This window comes from Vigna radiata, chromosome 4 (genome assembly GCF_000741045.1).
Source record: "Vigna radiata var. radiata cultivar VC1973A chromosome 4, Vradiata_ver6, whole genome shotgun sequence".
Lineage (NCBI taxonomy): Eukaryota > Viridiplantae > Streptophyta > Magnoliopsida > Fabales > Fabaceae > Vigna > Vigna radiata.
The window spans coordinates 7,485,024-7,505,246 of NC_028354.1; the positions used below are offsets into that span (position 1 = coordinate 7,485,024).

The 20,223-nt window shown below is 34.6% G+C and overlaps 1 protein-coding gene across 1 annotated transcript; it reads left to right on the forward strand.

The window, feature by feature from the left end:
• Positions 1-16,489: 16,489 nt before the first annotated feature.
• On the forward strand, positions 16,490-18,871 carry LOC106758305 (putative receptor protein kinase ZmPK1). Its single transcript, XM_022780141.1, has 2 exons — positions 16,490-17,176; positions 17,237-18,871. Exons 1-2 carry the CDS (start codon positions 16,490-16,492, stop codon positions 18,869-18,871), a joined length of 2,322 nt encoding a protein of 773 aa, XP_022635862.1.
• Positions 18,872-20,223: the final 1,352 nt, after the last annotated feature.

Genomic DNA, 20,223 nt, shown 5'->3' on the forward strand with positions numbered 1-20,223 from the left:
CTTGAACTTCTTTAGTAGAGCTTCAATATATTTCTTTTAAAAGATAAATATGCCTTCTTTTTGTTGTTTTACCTCTTGTGTCTTAATATATAGTGTTGGCTCACTCTTGGTCCTCCTGAATCCTTGATCGATGAAGTATTTATCAATCTTGTTATACCATGCTCGAGGAGCTTGCTTCAGGCCATATAATGCTTTTTTAAGTCTTAGTACTTGCCTTCATTTCCTTTGTTGATGAAGCCTTGTGGTTGTTCAACATAAATTTCTTTTTCGAGCACTCCATTTAGAAAGGTTGATTTGACATCTAGTTGATAGATGTTCCATCCTTTTTGTGCTGTAAGAGCTATTAAGACTCTAATCGTATCTAAGCGAACAACTGGAGCATATGTCTCATTGTAGTCTATTCCTGGTTGTTGTGAGTAGCCTTTAACGACCAATCTTGCTTTATGCTTTTGTATAGTTCCATCAGGATTAAGCTTTGTTTTATATATATATTTTACTCCTATGATGTCTCTTCCATGAGGGCAATTTACGAGTTCCCAAGTGTTATTCTTCTCAATCATTTTAATCTCTTCTTCCATAGCCTTGACCCATACTTCTTACTTTGATGCTTCTTCATAACAGTTAGGCTCAATCATGGCTATATTGCAAGTTTCATATATGTCTACCAAAGATCTTACTCTTCTTGGACTAGATTCAAGTGAAGAATCTTGTTGTTGTGGAGGTAGAGAAAGTGTACCTGAATTTTCTGCCTCTTCTTGAGTTTCTTCTTGAGATTGTTGCACTGGAAGTAGAATGTTGCTTTTAACAACTTTTTCTTCCTGCCAATTCCAAGAAGCATTTTCATCAACTTCAACATCTCGACTGATGATGAGCTTTCTTGTTTGTAGGTTGTAGACTCGATAGCCTTTTGACTGTGTGCTATATCCCAAGAATATTCCTCGTATAGTCTTGTCTTCAAGCTTGTGCCTCCTTTGATTAGGAACATGTATGTAGCAGATAGACCCAAATACTCGTAAGTGTTTAGCTGATGGCTTTCTCTCACTCCAAGCTTCAATAGGAGTCTTGTCTTAGATTGCTTTAGTTGGACATCTGTTTAGAATGTAAACTGCAGTGTAGACTACTTCAGCCCAAAAAGTGTTAGGCATGTTTTTCTCTTTTAGCATTGATCTTGCCATCTCCATAACTGTGCGATTCTTTCTCTCTGACACGCCATTTTGCTACGGAGTATATGGAACTGTAATTTGTCGCTTTATGCCTTCATCTTCACAGAATTTGTCAAACTCGTGAGATGTGTACTCCTTGCCACGATCACTTCTAAGTACTTTTATCTGCTTTCCACTTTGCTTCTCAACAAAGGCCTTAAATTTCTTGAATACTCCGAAGACTTCTGACTTTGCCTTTAAAAAATAGACCCATGTCATTCTAGAGAAGTCATCAATGAAAAGGATGAAATACCTGTTTGTGATGTGAAGGCGTTCTCATTGGTCCGCAAACATCAGTATGAATCAACTCCAATAAGTTTGCTCTCCATGCTTTATCTGTCGAGAATGGTAATCGGTGTTGTTTTCCGAGGAGACATCCTTCACATGATTCATTATTCTCCTTCAAGAATGAAAGATATCTCATCATGTTTTTCTAATATAGAAGCTTTAAGGCATGTGTGTTGAAGTGGCCAAATCTCTTATGCCAAAGCCATGAGTCATCAACTTCTACCTTCATGGCAATATTAGTTCCACGTTTGAAGCTTATAGGAAAGCTTCTATTTCTCTTCTCTATTTTTACTTGGCCAATTTCTATCATTTTACTGTCATAAATTTTGCATGTATCTTTCTCAAAATGAAGAGAATATCCATTCTCCATCATTTGGCCAATACTTAAAAGATTCTCTTTAAGATTAGGAACTAGTAAAACATCCTTGATGAATTTCGTACCTTTCTTTGTTTCCACCATGACAGTTCCTTTGCCTCGAGACTCCACTGTGGTGCCATTTCCTAGTCGAACTTTGACATTGATAGATTTATCAATGTCTTTGAAGATGCTTTGATCTTTCGCCATGTGATTGTTGCATCCACTATCCAAGTACCAACTTCCTTCTCCGCCAGGAGATTCTTTATTGGCGTAGAATAAGAGTTTCTCCTGATTATCTTCTTCTGCAAAGTTTGCTTNATGCTTATTTTTATTACGACAATACTTTTCTATGTGACCAAATTTCTTGCAATAGTGGCATTGAGGTTTTCCATGATGCCAACAATCCTTTTCCAAGTGACTTGTCTTTTTACAAATGCCACATGGAGGATATTTTCCTAGAAGAGTCATAGAGAAGCTTCTAGAATTTTCTTTATTTCTAGAAATTTCTCCTTTACTTTTATTTCCTTCATATTCTTTCCGAGACCGCAATTTTAGTTTTGATTGAAAGGCATTTTCAACCGAGTCTTCTTCATGCCTTTTCAATCTTTGTTCATAAGCTTCAAGAGAGCCCATTAGTTGTGTTACTGACAATGTAGCCAAATCTTTTGTTTGTTCAATCGCAGTTGCGATTGCATCATATTTTTGGGGAATTGAAATTAAAATTTTAGGGTTTACCCAAGACTAGAGAAGGTCCAAATAGAATTCTAGAAAATCCTATCTAGAAGGATTCTAGAATGATCTACAAAATTATCTAGGAATGTTTATCCATAAGATGTCTCTAGATAATTTTAGAATTATAGGAATGTTTTAGAAAACTCTAGAAGATGAATAATGACCCTTAGATTAATGTTGTGGTGGCAAGATCCTAACCATTGGTTAAGGAGGTGCCACTAGTATAAATAGGGGTGATTGAATCATTTGTAAGCAAGCTAAATAAGAAGCCAACATCTACAACAACTAAGACAACTATTACACTTCTTCCAACTACTACTTCTACATTCTACTATCTCCATATTTTCTCTGCCTCATCAACTACTCCTTTCACAACCTTTAAATACTAACAGGTTTCAAAACAAAGTATTCGGTTACATGAGTGTGAAGAAAAACATGGGAAACTATATTCGGTTCCCATTTGCGTATTCGGTTCCGCCTGCTATTTTTGGATTGGAGCGGCTGTATTCGGTCTTGAGCTGGTTGGGGATGTTGCAGCGCAGAGGGCGTATTCGGCTCTCCTAAAGGACGAAGCTTCATGCTAGCAACTGGTTATGGCGCCTTGATGGTTGAAGAAGGTGGACGTTACACATTGATGGAGTGTTTGAAATCCTCTTTCCTCTGCTTGATTCTACCTTCAAAACCTCATTCCCTTATGGAAAAGAAAAAGAAGAAGAGACCCTCTCCCCTTCTCATTCGCTGCTCCATATAGCGCGACCCGTGGTCCTCGAGTTTTGGCGACCCCATGCGTCCGAAGCCGCAAACGAGGAACCTGAAGACGCCTCTGTCCGACGACAATGCTCGGCACATCATAAAGAAGAAGGCGGAGTGCACTCTCTCTCCCAGAAAGTTGACGATGAATACAACATGAGGATGGAAATGGCTTCCTTTGTTGGAAAAATCAACTTCAAGGAGTGTGTCGTGCTCAAGGAGCAAAAGGGGTGGAGGCAAGTCAGAGACTTCTTTTCTTGACTGAAATTGCAGGTTCCTCCTTCTCTTTGTTTACTAATAAATTGGTGAAAATAGGCCATATACTGAAAGTGTAAACCCTAACGTAATAACAATGCCCGATTTTGTATTCTCTGACCAAACTCGTTCGGATGTCATGCTAAACAATCTTATTCCTATAGACATGCCTGGTGGTACTAAATTAATATTACAAACAAAATTCTAAAATAAATTTATTTTACTAAATTATAATTTAATTACTTTTTAATAATTATTTTTAATTTTTGACTCTTAATAAACATTTTTACAATTAAATATATTATTAAAAACATCATTTTATATTATTTTAATACACAGGGACACTTTGGTAAACTTTAATTTTTACTAATTAAATAAATTTTTTAAAACTGTCACATCAATCAAATCCTACACTAATTCTCACAAACTTTACTTCTAAATCCACCCTCAATTACCTCTAAATCCACTCAAATAAACACAAAAAAATTACCTTCAAATCTTTTCAAATCCATTCAATCACTCTCCCCAAATCATCTCTCCTAATCACTGCAAGTGAACACACCCTAATACACTAATAGCTAGGAGTAAAAAAAGTCAATCCCACTTATTCTGATTTTGGTCTATGGAAAACGGATTAGATTGGGCAGTTGGTTTGGTTGTTGCGGGTTGAGTGAAACAACCTGGCTTGTTCTGAGATAGACTAATTAACTTGCCAATTTTGACATTTTTTATGGGTAATTTTGGGTTGCTTTCTTGTGGGTTAATGATTTTTATTGATTTTTAGTATAATTCAATTATAATCAAAAGAAAACAAGGAAAATGTTGCTCTAGTATAACAATCAATAACATTTGTGCATCTATTAATTGAATCCATGAATAAATATTCGATCATAAAAGGGCCATTTTCATCTAACAGCTTCATTACCCAGTTACACAATTATAGCTTTGTAAAAAGGAAAAGAAAAATGCATGAGAGCCCTGCCAAAACATAGATAACAAAATCCCTAAATTTTAAAAATCATCTCAACAACAAATATCAATCCATAAATTCGCAAAATCATCTCAAAATCATCACAAAAATCCATATATATGTAAAATAAAATATTCTAAACAAGTCTATAATGATTCGGTCACGCTAGCAATCTGTTGGGGCAAATCGACAAGTGTATCGAGTCGTACAAGTAATATAAAATGGTAAGACCAAATATCGTATTCCATAAGACTCTCGACGCTGAACAGTTGTGTGAAAACAAGATTAATTAAAACTTAAAATAAAAGAGATCAATAGTTTTGATTGCAAAAACAAAATAAAAGTGATCAATGGCAAAGGAGCACAAAGATGAATGGAGGTTTGATTTATATGAGATGATTATGCTGTTGGGGTTTGATTTCACCAAGTTCCCTCTCATGTATATAAGAATTCTTCTTTATGCATTAATGTTAACGTCGCTCACGAAATCGCTTAAACTCGATCCCTCGGTAAATAAGCTTGCCCCTAATTACCAGTCCATATAATTCCTAGCATTCCTGGTAAAAAGATGTGAAGATCAAGAGGTTAAGACGACTAAGACTCATACCCTCATCCTTGAACAATATAACCCTTAGGAGTAATTCAACAAGAACCTGAATTGAAAGGAACCTCCCGGCACTCATGCAACTCACAGATAATGCTATTGTATAATCAAGAATAAAATAGATGAATTACTCTAACAATTAATGAAAAAGCATATGAAATTAAGAATCAATTCAAATACATGAGAGTTTACAAGGTTACATCATTCCCCAACAACAAATAGAAATTAGTTCCCCATAGACATGGGGAAACTCTATGAATAATGGAAGAAAAAAAAAAGAGAATGGAAGACTAAGAATTGGCTAAGAGTGTATTGCTATGCTCTTCTCTGCTAGGGATGCAAAACCTAGAGCCCCAAGGTCCTTCAAATAGTGTCAGAAGTGCTCCAGAATGAGGTCTGGTCCAAAAGAATCAAATCAGAGCAGAAACAGGGCCTGATCCATGTTGGGCTTGGGCGTCAGTTTTGGATGCCTAAGCTTTGAAGAAGTGTCGCCTGGGTGTCGAGGTCCACCGCCCGAGCGGCGGACATCGATTTTCTGCGCTTCAGCTATGCTCCTAGTTGCCTGGGCTGTGGGTTTTCCCTCCTTCTAGTGCCTTTTTGACCCCTTCTAAGCTTCTTCTTCTTGGTCGTTCATCTCTTCTTCTAATATTACTTTAATCTCTGTCAAAACAAAGGGAATTAGTGATAAAATCAATGAAATCAACCTCAATTCTCTTGTTCACACAATTTATTCAAAAAGGATGAGTCCAAGCAAGTTTCTAAGTGAAAAAGGGTGCTTTGTGGCTCAAAATCATGTCACAAATAACGGTGTTTTAAACCGTTATCACAATCCTGCACTACTGTTAGCAAACGAGACCACTCTAATTTTTACAATTTCTCCCTGTTCCTCTCAATTTTATTTTCTTTTCAAATTGTTGGATTTTAAATTATAAGAAACAAAAGAATCTCACATCGCATAAGCAGTAAATATTTATACTACATAATTTGTAACTAATTTTGGGAAATATCTGTTAAACTAATTAATTAAATAATGCATAAAATCCTCCTAAGAAATAGGATAGGAATATATTTTTATTTAACTATATTGACTCTTTCAACCACATGTTGTTTGAGTCACAAAATTTCAATAATCTCCTCATCGACTCAATGTCAGCATACACTAAGTTTTTTCATCCTTTACTGTATCATCTAAAGTTCCTTCACTTTTGGAAGTCCCGATCACAATTTCTTGTTTAGTCTTCACATCCTTACAATCTTCCGCAACTTCCTCATCTACTTGTAGTTGTTCTCTTGGCTTTTCCGCATTATCAGTTTCTACTTCGGGAAAAGTTGTCTTAGGCTGCTTTTCTTCCTCTAATTTTTCTGGTTCAATTTGGCTTTCACCAAATTTAACATACACTAGCTCTACTTTCTTGCCATTCAAAGACGGGGTTTCTTTAGGTTTTCCCACATCTCTGTGTATTAATTGCAGTTTGTTTTTTTGCTCTCCAAGATTTTTCTTTTGGAAAAGGCAACCTCGTTTATTTTCCATATTGTAAAGTTGCGCATACAATTGATTTGTCTTCCAATTCAGGCATCCCTTGTACCTGTATATTATCTTCAACCTTGTACACAACAAACTACTCTTCATCAATCAAATCCAAGGCAAAGCTCTTGCCTTTCATTTGAACTCTGAATAATTCTTTATTATCTGAATCTTTAATCATGCAAGTTTTATCTTCCAATAGAACTTTATAGCCTTTCTCTAAAAGTTGGCCAACACTCAACAAGTTTTGGTCAACTTTAGGAACATATAGAACATCAGTAATTAATTTCAAACCTGTGCAACCTTCAATCGCGATGGTTCCTTTGCCCTTCACTGCTATTTTTTCTCTATTTCCAATTCTAACTTTTGTGTTGTAGGTTGCATCAAGATCTTTGAATAATTCTTGATCGTAGGTCATGTGGTTCGTGCAACCACTATCAATTAGCCAACTTTTTGTTGATCTTGCAGTAGCAAAGCAAGAAACAACAAAAAGTTCTTCTTATTCACCATCTTCAACCGCAACTTGTACATTCTCTTGTATTTTTGATGACTTCAGATTTTCTCCACAAGCCTTAATTGTCCACATTTATGGCATTTCACATCTGACCTCCACCAACACTTTTTATGTGGATAATTGCTTTTCTTACAAAAAGGACATGATGGAAAAACATAAGAGGATTTGCTATCACTTTTGTGGTTGAAATTTCCTGACTTACCTTTTTCTTCCAGCAATTTAGCTACCAAAGCCCTTTCAATATGATCTTCTTCTCTGATGAGTCTTCATTGTTCTAGGGCCTGAAGTATGGTCAAAAGTTCTGCCATGGTAATATTAGAAAGATATTTTGAGTTCTCCAAGGAAGTCAATGTGGCTTCATATCTTTCTGGAATGGTTACAAGTATTTTTTGAATAATTCGAGAATCAGGAATCTCAATGCCAAGAAAACATATTTTTTTTGCAATGCCGAGAAGTTTGTCTACATAATCTTTGATTGTCTTTGAATCTTTCATCCTGTGCATCTCAAGTTCTCGAACTAGATTCAAAGCTTGCATTCCTTTGATTTTCTCACTGCCCTCATACTCTTCCTTCAAAAACTTCCGAATTTCATGTGTCGTTTTCAACGTCATTATTCTGTTGAAAATGACTGGAGATACAGTTGTGAACAAAATTGATTTGGCTTTGGACTTTAGAAGCCTGCTTTCTTTGTAATTTTTTATTTGAGCAATTGTAGGATTATCTAGCAAGTGAGCTACATCGTAGTCCTGTCTACCGCTTCCCATACATCGTTAGCATCTAGATATGCTTCCATTTGGACAGCTCACATTTGATAGTTTAGTCCATCAAATACAGGCACAAAAATGGTAGTAAAGGATGTTTGAGATTCCATCTTATGTATGGTGGTTGTTTTGTGGTTGTAGGCGTTTGTGGGTTATATCACAGATCCCGTAAGATCCTTTATGCTCTTGATACCAATTGTTAGGTTTTAAAGTATAACAGACAAAAGAATGAAAGGGAAACTGATATCTTTTATTGAGCATAAGCAGTAAATATTTATACTACATAATTTGTAACAGACTTTGAGAAATATCTGCTAAAATAATTAATTAAATGATGCATAAAATCCTCCAAAGAAATAGGATAGATTCTTTTAACCACATGCTGTTTAAGTCACAAAATTCCAATACAAACATACCCTTTGGTGAAAATGTTTTTACTTTAATTTGTAACTTTTACTTTTCTAAAACCTTAATTCTTTTCCCCTATTACTTTCACCGTAGCATCTCACTGTAGCATCTCACCCCACTCTCACACAACTTTCTCTTTTTCTCTCTTCATCTCTTCTTTTTTTCCTTTTTTCCTCTCTTCCTCTCTTTTGTTTCCAGTGTTCTCGTTGCTTCCTTATTGATTCCATTCACTACTTTGCATGCTTGGTTCGTCATCTCTGGTTGGTTCGTTTGGTCTTCAAATCCAGTTGGTTCATCTTGTTGAGATTGTTGACAACACAATATTCATATCACTCTGGTTTTTTATGATGACAACACATTTTTAATAACACATGGATTGTTGATGTGTTACATGTTCTATTGCTTATTGATTGATATATTGTTGAACATGTTTTTATGCTTATCTTGCTATGTGAATGCACATTTAATGAGCTTGTATATGTTATATCATATCTGGTTGCATTACACATGATTTGAATGAAGAAAACCACATGCACATTTATGAACTTACATTGTGTTGCATTTATTCAAGCTGTAAGTCGACTTCATTATGGGGGAAGTCGAATTAAGCTTGTGACTATGCACAGATTTTTAGAAACAGTGCTATGTGAGATTTTACATCGAAAAGAATTTCAAAGTGAACTATAGTGTCGATTGTTGACAACAAAAACTCTATATCAAACTGATTTTTGATTATGACAACACACTGCTTAATAACAGTACATATGTTCCAGTGCTACATGTTCAGTTGATGTGCTATACTGTTTTGAACAATACCTTTATTGAACATGTTTTGTTATTTTGCATGGATGTTCCTATGATTGACTATGTGTTATATGTTTGGAACATGCTTGTGTTGAAATGTGTGTTAAAATGATTTTGATTACTTTTACACATTTCTGAAGAAAAGCTCACAAGTACTTTTATGAACTTATATTTGTTGCGACAAAGGTCCAGTTCAATTGACTACACTGGTAATAGAGTCGACTAAGCTAAAATCTTTGTATAGATTTTGTGCATGTGTACTTGATGAGATTTTGAGATGAAAAGAATTTCAATGTGTTTTATCATGAGTCAGTCGACAATGTGAATCACTTATTTGACTGTATTACTGTTATATTTGGAATTTTTTTTTTGCCTACTTGCTCCAACGACTATATTTTCAAAAGTTAGTTAGGATTAACTAACTGGGTCAACTGTCATAAATGTGCATTGATTTTTTTGACTGAGGAGCCTGTGTGTTGACTGTCTGTTATAACTGATTTAATACAGTCGACTGTATTAGTAGGCTATTATTCGACTGAGACTGATAGGAAAACTATAAATAGAAACAGAACATGAATTGTTCTAAGACTTTTTTGATCTAACATTTTCATTGTCCTGTTTCAGAGAAAGCTCTCAGTTTCAAAGCTCCAAGAATTCTCCAAGAAGATGGTGGTGATCTTTCTTGAGAGAAGTTCAGATTGAGGAGTCATTTGCGCTTATTGTTTGATCAACATCTGCACAAAGAAGGTGCTTCTGGTTTGATCTTGAAGGCTTGGCATCCTGTGAAGACTGCTGCATTTGACTGAAGGCTTGGCAACCTGTGAAGTGTGTTGTGATAGGCTTGGCATCCTGTGAAGCTTGCTGTGATAGGCTTGGCATCCTGTGAAAAGTGTTGGTGACACGTTGAGGATTTTTCAACGTGGGTGTAGATTGCAGGAAAGGGGATTCTTGCTGCAATTCTGGTTTTTGTGTGCAGCTAAATTTTGTTTTTGGGTTCGAGAGGAGATTTATATTTTTGCGTGGTGCTTCTATAAATTCCTTGCTGTAAAAACTGCAACCATTATAGTGCATTTGCTTCCAAGGTTGGAAGGACACTGGATGTAGGCATTGTTGGCCGAACCAGTATAAAAATCAGTGTTTGATTTTCTTTATCCCTGCACTATTTAAATTCAGTCGACTATACCTGTTTAGCAGTCAACTACGTTTTTCCGTTGCATTACATTTTTCAATAACTTGCATTTCAAGGAAAAATCAAAAGCTTTGAATTTTCATACCAAGATTGCGAAAAGATTTTAAATTTGAACTAACACCAATTCAGCCCCCCCCCCTCTCCCCCCTCTTGGTGTAAAACGAAGCCAACCTGTTTCCTAACAGAAGTCAACTGTGTGTGCCACGCATTCGATTATATTAGTTGCTTGATTTGAAACTTTGTTATGCTCATGAACAGTAACGACTATATTTTCAAAAGTTAGTTGAGCATTGAATGTTGGTCAACTATATTGACTGAAAAATTAACTGGTTTGATTGGATTGCTACTATTATGTATTAACTGTTATAACAGTTATAATACATTCGACTTTATTAGTAGCATAATCGACTACAAGAGCGTCAAATTTATAGAAATCTATAAATAGATGTAACTTAAGTTGTGTCAAAGAACTTTTGGAAATCTAACATTTTCATATTCTGTTTCAAATTGTTTCTTTGAAGATTAGAGCTCCAAGAACTCATCAAGAAGATGATTGTGATCTTTCTTTGAAGACTTTCTGAAGGAGAATTGCATTGCGCATACTGCTTAATCAGAATCTACACAATTGGGGTGTTTCTGGGTTGATCAAGAATCTTGTTTGGCATCCGTGGTGATTGTTGTGTTACCTGTTGTGACTACAGGGGTTGGACTCGTGGAGTCTACTACACTTTGAGGATTGTTCAAAGTGGGTTGCAAATTGCAGGAGAGGGGGCATCTTGCTGCAAGTCTTGTCGTGTGGTTTGCCTATATTTTGGTTAGAGGGTTAGAGGGGTGTTTTATATTTTTGGAGTGGAGGTCTCTATAAAAGCCTTGTTGTAAAAACCTTGACCATTACAATGCATTTTCTTCCTAGTATTGGAAGGACACTGGATGTAGGCATTGAGGCCGATCCAATAGAAAAACTTGTGTTTGAATTCTCTATCCCTATACTTTTACATTCAGTCGACTTTACAATTGCGTAGTCTACTTTGATTTTCCGCTGCACTAAATTCTCTATAACTTGCGATTCAAGAAAGTTTGTAAAGTTTTGTACATTGAATCAAAGATTTCTAAAAGACTCTGATTTTGAAAACACACCAATTCACCCCCCCCTCTCTGTGTTAAAACGAAGTCTACCTGTTTCCCAACACATCTTCTTTTGTTCTCTCTGTTTTAATGTTTACGTTGCATTTCATGTTGTTAATGTTTATTTTATTTTCCTTTGCATGTTCTCGTTTCCATGTATATTTAGTTGACTGTGAACATTTATATGGTTGTTGTATTGTGATTTGTTGTGATCTGTTATGATTAATCCGTTGCGGCCTTCAACAGATATGGAAAAATTCGTTGTAGCCTTCAACGGATATGGAAAATCCGTTGTGACCTTCAACGAATTTTGAAATCCATAACTGACTGTGAACATTTATATGGTCGTTGTATTGTATGAATGTTTATTTAATTGTATGTGACAATTATAATGCAAGTTATAGTGAAGCGGATGGCCAAAATGTTATCGATGATGATCTCGTGTCGAGATGTGACCAAGGGAACTATAGCGTGGGAGCGTATGAATGAGCTCCTTCATATGGCTAATGCGTCCATTGACGAACATTAACTGACCAAGAGAGGTGGAAGGAATGTACGTGGCAAACGATCATCATCGTCTGGATAACATTATTTATGTTATATATTCTTTATTATTGTACATTATTTATGTTATATAGTTTATCATGTATTAATTTTATTGCGACTATGTATTTCCTATTTTCATTTAATTTTATATTTTTATTTTATAAATTTTATTTGTCATCTTTTGACATTGTTACATAGTTTTTCGTTTACATGTTTTTGTATTGTTTATGGAGATGATACAAAATTTATATGCTTGAGAGTTAAAGGATGTGTACTTAATTAACAACTATTAGTGTCTTTTTACATATCTTAACACATAATATAAATATTATGAGTCACCTAAGTCAATATGAGATGTAGTTACGTCCATCAATTGTGTAAATACTTGCATCCTACTAATATAAATAGATGACCACACTCACGCCTTAGGATAACAATGGGTTGAAGATATGATATCCACCATTACTTGTACGAAATGACATCCATTAATGTGTCATATACAAATTACGCGATGTTGTGTTATATCCGAAGATGGTATAATTTTGATGATGTTACATACAGACTAAGATGATATTATATCATTTAGCAATTGCATAACTAATGTCTAGTATAGTTATCCACTTGTTCATGTTAGCCTATAATGAATAAAAGAAATTGTTACTAAAGATAAACAAAAGAAATAATAAACTACATAAAAAGAGAAACATATACCATTGACTAGGACTGGACTAATAAAGACATCATCAATTCTTCTATTCGATCATAGCCTCCTACTAGGATTGGGTATTCATCATGCCATTGACTGAGTTCTTTGTACAAATCATTTCTAACAACAGACCATGAATCTTCTCTAAGATCCAATGATGCAACAATGCACTTATACCTACAATGTCAAGCCTCTTTTGAGCATTCGCACCTGAAATGAGTAGTTGCAACCCACCACTACTGCGGACCACCTTTTTGCATCACGAACCTCTCGCACCACACCACAAACCAACCTCGCACCACCATAAGCACACCACAAGAAACACAAAACACAGATAGAGAGAAGAAAAATCAATGAAAAAAGAGTGATCGGTGGGGTGTTGGTGGCATATATGTAATAAGGACAAGAGAATAAATACAGGTAGTTGAAAGTAGAGCCGTCAAAATGGGTCACAACCCGCGAGCAAAGCTCGACCCACCACGGGTTTGAGCTGGGTTGGGTTTAAAAAAATTGATTTTTTTTTTTTATGCAGCTCATTTAAACCCGGCTCATGCGGGTTGAACCCGTGGTGGGACGGGTTGGCCCGCCAACCTACCTACCTAATTTTATTTTTTGAATTTATTATTTTATTTATGAAATTTATGGCATATAAGAAACTTATTTAGATGTTTTTTGTGCTTGTTTTTGGATGACATTTGGATTATATTGTAATTTTTATTATTATTTTGAATTGTCTTCTGTTTAACATCATTTTTTGGGAGTGAAATTTGTTTAAATTTAAATATAGAAAGTTTGTAATTTTTTTATTTAAAAAAATTGTAATTAAATGGGCTATGAGCCAACCCGTTTACCCACCAACCCGTGGTGGGTCGAGCCGGGTTCAGATTTTTCTGGCTCTCTAATAAATGAGCCGGGTTGGGTTGACTCACTAAGTGACCAACCCGTTATGGGCAGGACCGTGTCGAGCCGGATTACCCGTTTTGACAACTCTAGTTGAAAGTTAAAAAAAGGTAAAGAGTAAAACTTTTTAACTATTCGTTTAATTTTGTTGTAGGTAAATTTGGAATAGGAAGGTGCAAAGAGAAATTTGGAGTGGTGTAGGAAGAAACCATTAACGAGTAGTCACACTAGCAGTCCATATGCAAACACTAATTATAAAACGAGGGTTCATGAAATATTTTATCATAACAATCTCAATTTTTATTTTTTTTATGTTATGACATATCGATTAAAAACAAGAACTAAACTCTTTTATAAAGGATAATATTACATTATTTTATTAAATCTTGATTAAATGAATTTTTATGTATGTATATCAATAATTAAATATGAAAATATTTGCTTATAAAACTTAGATCAATAAAAATATTTTTCATAAAAAAAGAAATAATATGCTATAAATTATTTAAATTAAACTTTAAAATATTTTTTTCTGAAACTTCTATATTTAAAAAGAAAATTAAATATATTTTTAATTCCAATAAATATGAACAGAAAAATTTTATAATCTTTTATCCTTAAAAGAATAAATATAGTTACTTGTGTCTCCAATTGTACACTATATATAAAAGGTTAAAAGCTCTTTTTGGTCTCAGTTTTGGTTGGGCAAATTTGAAATGGTCTCTGGGTTTATTTTGTATTCAATTTCGTCCCAAAGAACGAATTTGGTGTTCAATTAAGTCCTTTTCAGTAATTCCGTTAAAATTCTTAACACCAACGTGTCCAGATGTGCAACTGTTGAGTGAGGTGTAGGCTGCCACGGTGGAAAAGGGCACACGAAGTGGAATTGGAAAATGCTGTAGGCTGCCACGGTGGTTCCCGTTTCTGCTTTTGGGTTTGTTTTCTGCAGGTGCGAGATGCGACGGTGATGGAGGTGCGAAGGTGATGGAGGTGCGATGGTGATGGAGGTGCAAGGGTGATGGAGGTGCGAGGGTGATGGAGGTGCAATGGTGATGGAGGTGCGACGGTGATGGAGGTGCGAGGTGCGATGGTTGCTAACGACGTGCGAGGAAGAAGATGATGGACAGTGGTCGGCGGTTGGGGTTTGGGTAATGGTAGAGGAATTAGGGTTTCAGAAGAAAGTCTTTCTTATTTTCCCACTTTGCCCTTCTAAATTTTTTAAAAAATCCTAATTCCAACTGAAAAGGATTCTCAGTCAGCAAAAAACTGACACCTTACTCAGCAGTTGCACATTTGGACACGTTGCCGTTAAGAATTTTAATAGAGTTACTGAAAAGGACTTAATTGAACACCAAATTCGTTCTTTGGGACGAAATTGAACATAAAATAAATTCAGGGACCATTTCGAATTTTCCCAACCAAAACTGGGATAAAAAAGCTTTTAACCTATATAAAAAGGTTATTATTCTTGTTACGTAACTTATGCAAAATGAGTGTCACGAAATTCTGCCTCACATTGTCTTTACTGTTCCAAACGTGCCATTAACTTTTTTTTTTCTTTATTAATTATCCTTTTCTCTATATTTCTACTACAGAAAATACAACGGAATTTATTCAATTTGATCTCAAAAGAAATCTATTTTTTCAACTATTCGCAACGTGCAATTGAGGGAACAATAAAGGCAGTGTTTGTTTTCTCTACTTACTTGCTAATGAAAGTCATTCTCTTAACAAAAGTAAAATAAGATAAGTCATTCTTCAAAGTTATGTGGCCTTCACTAATTTCAAAAGTCTACATTTTCATCATCTTCATAATTATTTAAGGTAATGCACTAGCATGCAGGGTAGCTTTTTTATTGTATGGACGGTTGACAATTTAGAATTTAATGAAATGATATTAAGTCTAATTATGGAAGAACTAAAGTTAAATAAAACCACATTATGTTCAACTTTTAAAAATTATAATTATAGTTATTAAAAATTAGTCAGTCTAAAAGAAGAAAAACTTATTAATCTAAATTTATTTAAAAATAAACTAAACATATTGGACTAATATTCATCCATTTAATTTAGATTACTACTTTTTATACTGACTCCTATTAAAGAATAGTAATAATTAAAATATTGTTTAAAATTTAATTTTATGATGTATATTTTTATTTAAATTTATGAAATTAGAAAGAGATTTAAATTTTTAAAATTTATCCTAATACAATTTATTGATAAAAATCAAATTTTATTTGAACTGATATCTTTTTTTAGTTAACTTAATCTAAATCATACTTACACAAAAATTAACCAGTATCATAAATATCTCTCTTATAAGAATAATAAATAATTAAACACTTATTTAATTTTAAAAAATTGGTTCGTGAACATTAAGATTAATTTGTAATTAATATTAAAGAAACTAATAAATACTTTAATTATCTAAATATTTATCAATAAGATGATATACGTTTATATTTATTTGACATATAATATAAAATTAAAATAATTACTAAAAAAATTGTACTTTTAAATATATATATATAAATATATATATATATATATATATATATATATATATATATATATATATATATATATATATATATCAAATCAATATAAAAGAAGAAAATGTTTTCTTAACCATTTTTTTTATAAATTTTTTATTTACGTGATAATTTATGAAAAATAATACACATAATTTATTCTCAACAAATTATTAAAAAAAAGTTGTTAAGATGGTATAAAATGTGTGTGAATCTAATGAAAAATCATTTTAGACGAGAAACTGTATATATATTAGCATGTGTCTTCTTTTACAGTAGTTCAACAACTACACTGAATAACTTGCATTGAATATGACTATGGCTTTGTTAATCACACTCCTTCTATCATTAATGTATTTCCAGCGTACATCGTCTTCTTCATCATCCTTGAGAATGGGTTCTTCCCTCTCTGTGGAAAATCCACAGCATATTCTCATCTCACCAAACGCCATCTTTTCTGCAGGATTTATAGCCATTGGTGAGAACGCATATTCATTTGCAATATGGTTCACGGAACCTCATTTTCACAGCCCCAACACTGTCACATGGATGGCAAACCGTGACCAACCTGTCAATGGAAAACGCTCCAAACTTTCCCTCACAAATGATGGCAACGTTGTCTTAGTCGATGCTTCTTTTAACACTGCTTGGTCTTCAAACACCGATTCGTTAGACCCAGTAGAGTTGCATCTCAGAGACGACGGTAATCTAGTGTTACGCCAGCTACAAGGAACCATTCTGTGGCAAAGTTTCGATTTTCCAACGGACACTCTCGTTCCTGGTCAGCCTCTTACCAGATACACACATCTTTTGTCATCAAGAAGCCACACTAACCATTCATCTGGTTTCTACAAGCTGTATTTCGGCGATGATAACATTCTTCGTCTTCTATATGATGGCCCTGATGTTTCAAGCTCCTACTGGCCAAGTCCTTATCGTGTAAGTTGGGATGTTGGTAGAACTTTATTCAATAGCAGTAGAATTGCTGTGTTGAATTCTTTTGGGGTCTTTCATTCCTCAGATAACTTCACTTCTGTAACATCAGATTATGGAACCATGCTGCAGAGAAGGTTGAAACTGGACCCTGATGGTAATTTCCGAGTGTATAGTCGAAATAGTGTGTTAGAGAAGTGGTATGTTTCGTGGCAAGCAATTACTAATGGTTGCCAGGTTCATGGGGTTTGTGGAGCCAACAGCACGTGTGCTTTTGATCATGAGAGGGGGAAAAAGTGTGAGTGTCTTCCAGGGTACAGATGGAACAACCTCAGTGATTGGTCTCATGGGTGTAAGCCCATGTTTGATCTCATCTGCAATCAGAATGAGTCTACATTCTTGGAGATGCAGGGTGTGGAATTTTACGGGTATGATTTTTATTATGTAGAAGTTAGTAATTTTACTGCTTGTGAGAAACTGTGCTTGCAAAATTGTAGTTGTGTAGGGTTTCAGCACTCCTATACTGACAAAAAGGGCATAGCCTTCAAGTGTTATACCAAAACACAATTGCTCAATGGAAGGCGTTTACCCAGATTCACAGGAACAACATACTTGAGAGTGACCAAAGGTTATAGCTTCTCTGTGAAAGAATCTTCTAATGACACTTCTCATGTTCTTCGAGTTTGTTCAGTTCAACTTCAAAGAGATTATGCAAAATCACAAGGAAGCCGTATTGTGATTGTTTTTCTGTGGTTTGCTTCCGCACTTGGAGGTTTTGAAATGGTTTGTGCTTTCGTGATTTGGTGCTTCCTAATTAGAACCAACCGAAAGTCTAAAGCAGATCAAAAGGGGTACCATCTTACAGCAACGGGATTCAGAAAATTTAGCTACTCCGAGCTGAAAAAGGCTACAAAGGGGTTCAGTAAAGAGATTGGAAGAGGTGGGGGAGGGGTTGTGTACGAAGGTATTTTATCAGATGAAAGACATGCAGCAATTAAGAGACTGAATGAAGCTAAACAAGGAGAAGGAGAATTCCTTGCTGAAGTGAGCATCATTGGAAAGCTTAACCACATGAACTTGATTGAAATGTGGGGATATTGTGCTGAGGGAAAGCATAGATTGTTGGTGTATGAGTATATGGAGAATGGTTCTTTGGCAGAAAGTCTCTCAACTAACAAACTTGATTGGAGTAAGAGATACAACATTGCAATTGGAACTGCAAGAGTTCTGGCATATCTGCATGAAGAATGCTTGGAGTGGATTTTGCACTGTGATATAAAGCCACAAAATATACTTCTAGATTCCAATTATGAGCCAAAGTTAGCAGACTTTGGCTTGTCTAAGCTCCTCAACAGAAACAACCCCAACAATCCAAGCATCTCTATGATCAGAGGAACGAGAGGGTATATGGCACCTGAGTGGGTTCTTAACTTGCCAATCACATCCAAGGTGGATGTTTATAGCTATGGAATTGTTGTTTTGGAACTGGTAACTGGAAAAAGCACAACAAGTGTCCAAGAAATTGATGGTGGAGAGACATATGATGGGAGGCTAGTGGCATGGGTGAGAGAAAAAAGAAGCAACACCAACTCAGATTGGGTGGAACAAATAGTTGAACCTGCTATTGGACCTGATTATGATAGAAGTAAGATGGAAATGTTGACAACAGTGGCTTTGAACTGTGTGATGGAAGACAGAGATTCAAGGCCTACCATGAGCCAAGTAGTTGAGATGCTTCAAGGTCATGGAAGTGAATCTGATTCATGATTCAGTAATGTCTAATTCTTTATGGCTATTTTTAACATATCATAGCTACAGATATTTTACTTAAACTATTGAGTTCCTTATTTCAACTATCTAACAAGTAATGTCATGTTGTACGTAAGGAATATGCATTTACAACATATATATAATAAACATTCTTAGAATCATGTCGGGTATCACTTAACAGAATAAACATGTTTCACATTTATACTCACTATACTATGATAGATGAAAATACCATATACTAAGTTTTGGAATGGCCGAACCAAATTTCTTTCCACATTTTCATATCAAGAGCATTTAAGTGTCATCTATTGATTCAGTAAGAATCAAAGTTCCTTTGGGATTCCAACACTCAGCATCATATACATCTTTCCCATTTCTATGGTGGTCCTATTGAATCTCCCTTGCTCATTTTTTTAGGAGTTGTCTCATGTGTTACTATGTCATTCTACTTACAGAAGTTGTTGAAAAAATTTGAACAAAACTCAAGACTAGCACTTGTTATGAAGCTCTTCATCATTTCATTGTTTTGGTTCTCCATCATATGCTATAGCTCTTAAAATTTTCAAAAGCTTCATCTTTGATCTTCTAAGGTTATAACATCCTCGAATAATTTTCTATATCGGTAGGAAGTACACATATTCATTTCTTAACTATCTCATTTTAATCTCCTTTTATGACTAACTAATAACTACAAGTATTCTTTCTTGTCACTTCTGGCCATAGATAGACAAAGACAAAGGTGAAACCAAATAAATAACTCTCATTGAGAGGATAAGGAACGAAGGATTCCTTATTATATGTCTTCACATAATGAAAAATATAGCAATACTTATGAGTGCATGCATGGGGAAGATCTTTATTGGTTTTAAGTAAATAAAAATGTTTTTGTAGAGCATAGTTTATTTTTATTGTTATCTTTAATTTACTTTGATTATATTTTTTTCGTTTATAAAATACGTGAAAATGATAATTTTGTATTTCGGTCTATATTTAGATCAATAAAGCTAGGGGTTATGGACATTGGAAGGCAAAGAAATTCTTGAGAATTTACTTTTGTGAGAGTGATAAACTTTCTTAGGAGTCTTATCTTGCTTCTTAGGAGTCAATGACGATTTCTTTTATTAAACTTATCATTAATATGAAGTTACTTCCATCTTTAAGTGCAATAAAAACGTCTTAAAAAATGATTTTTAGTTGTATAACTTATTTTTTGATATTATAATATTTATTGATGAAGTTGAAGTTAAGTTAAAGTAATTCATTATATGAAAATAAATTGATAAAAAATACAAAACACATGCCAAAATTCAGAAAATATATGTCTTACACCCCTTACACAAAGCAAGAAG

Coding starts and splice junctions, on each gene's coding strand:
- LOC106758305 (XM_022780141.1), top strand. CDS start 16,490: ATGGCTTTGTTAATCACACTCCTTCTATCATTAATGTATTTCCAGCGT. Junction 17,177..17,236: donor CTGTGTTGAATTCTTTTGGG/GTCTTTCATTCC, acceptor ACCATGCTGCAG/AGAAGGTTGAAACTGGACCC.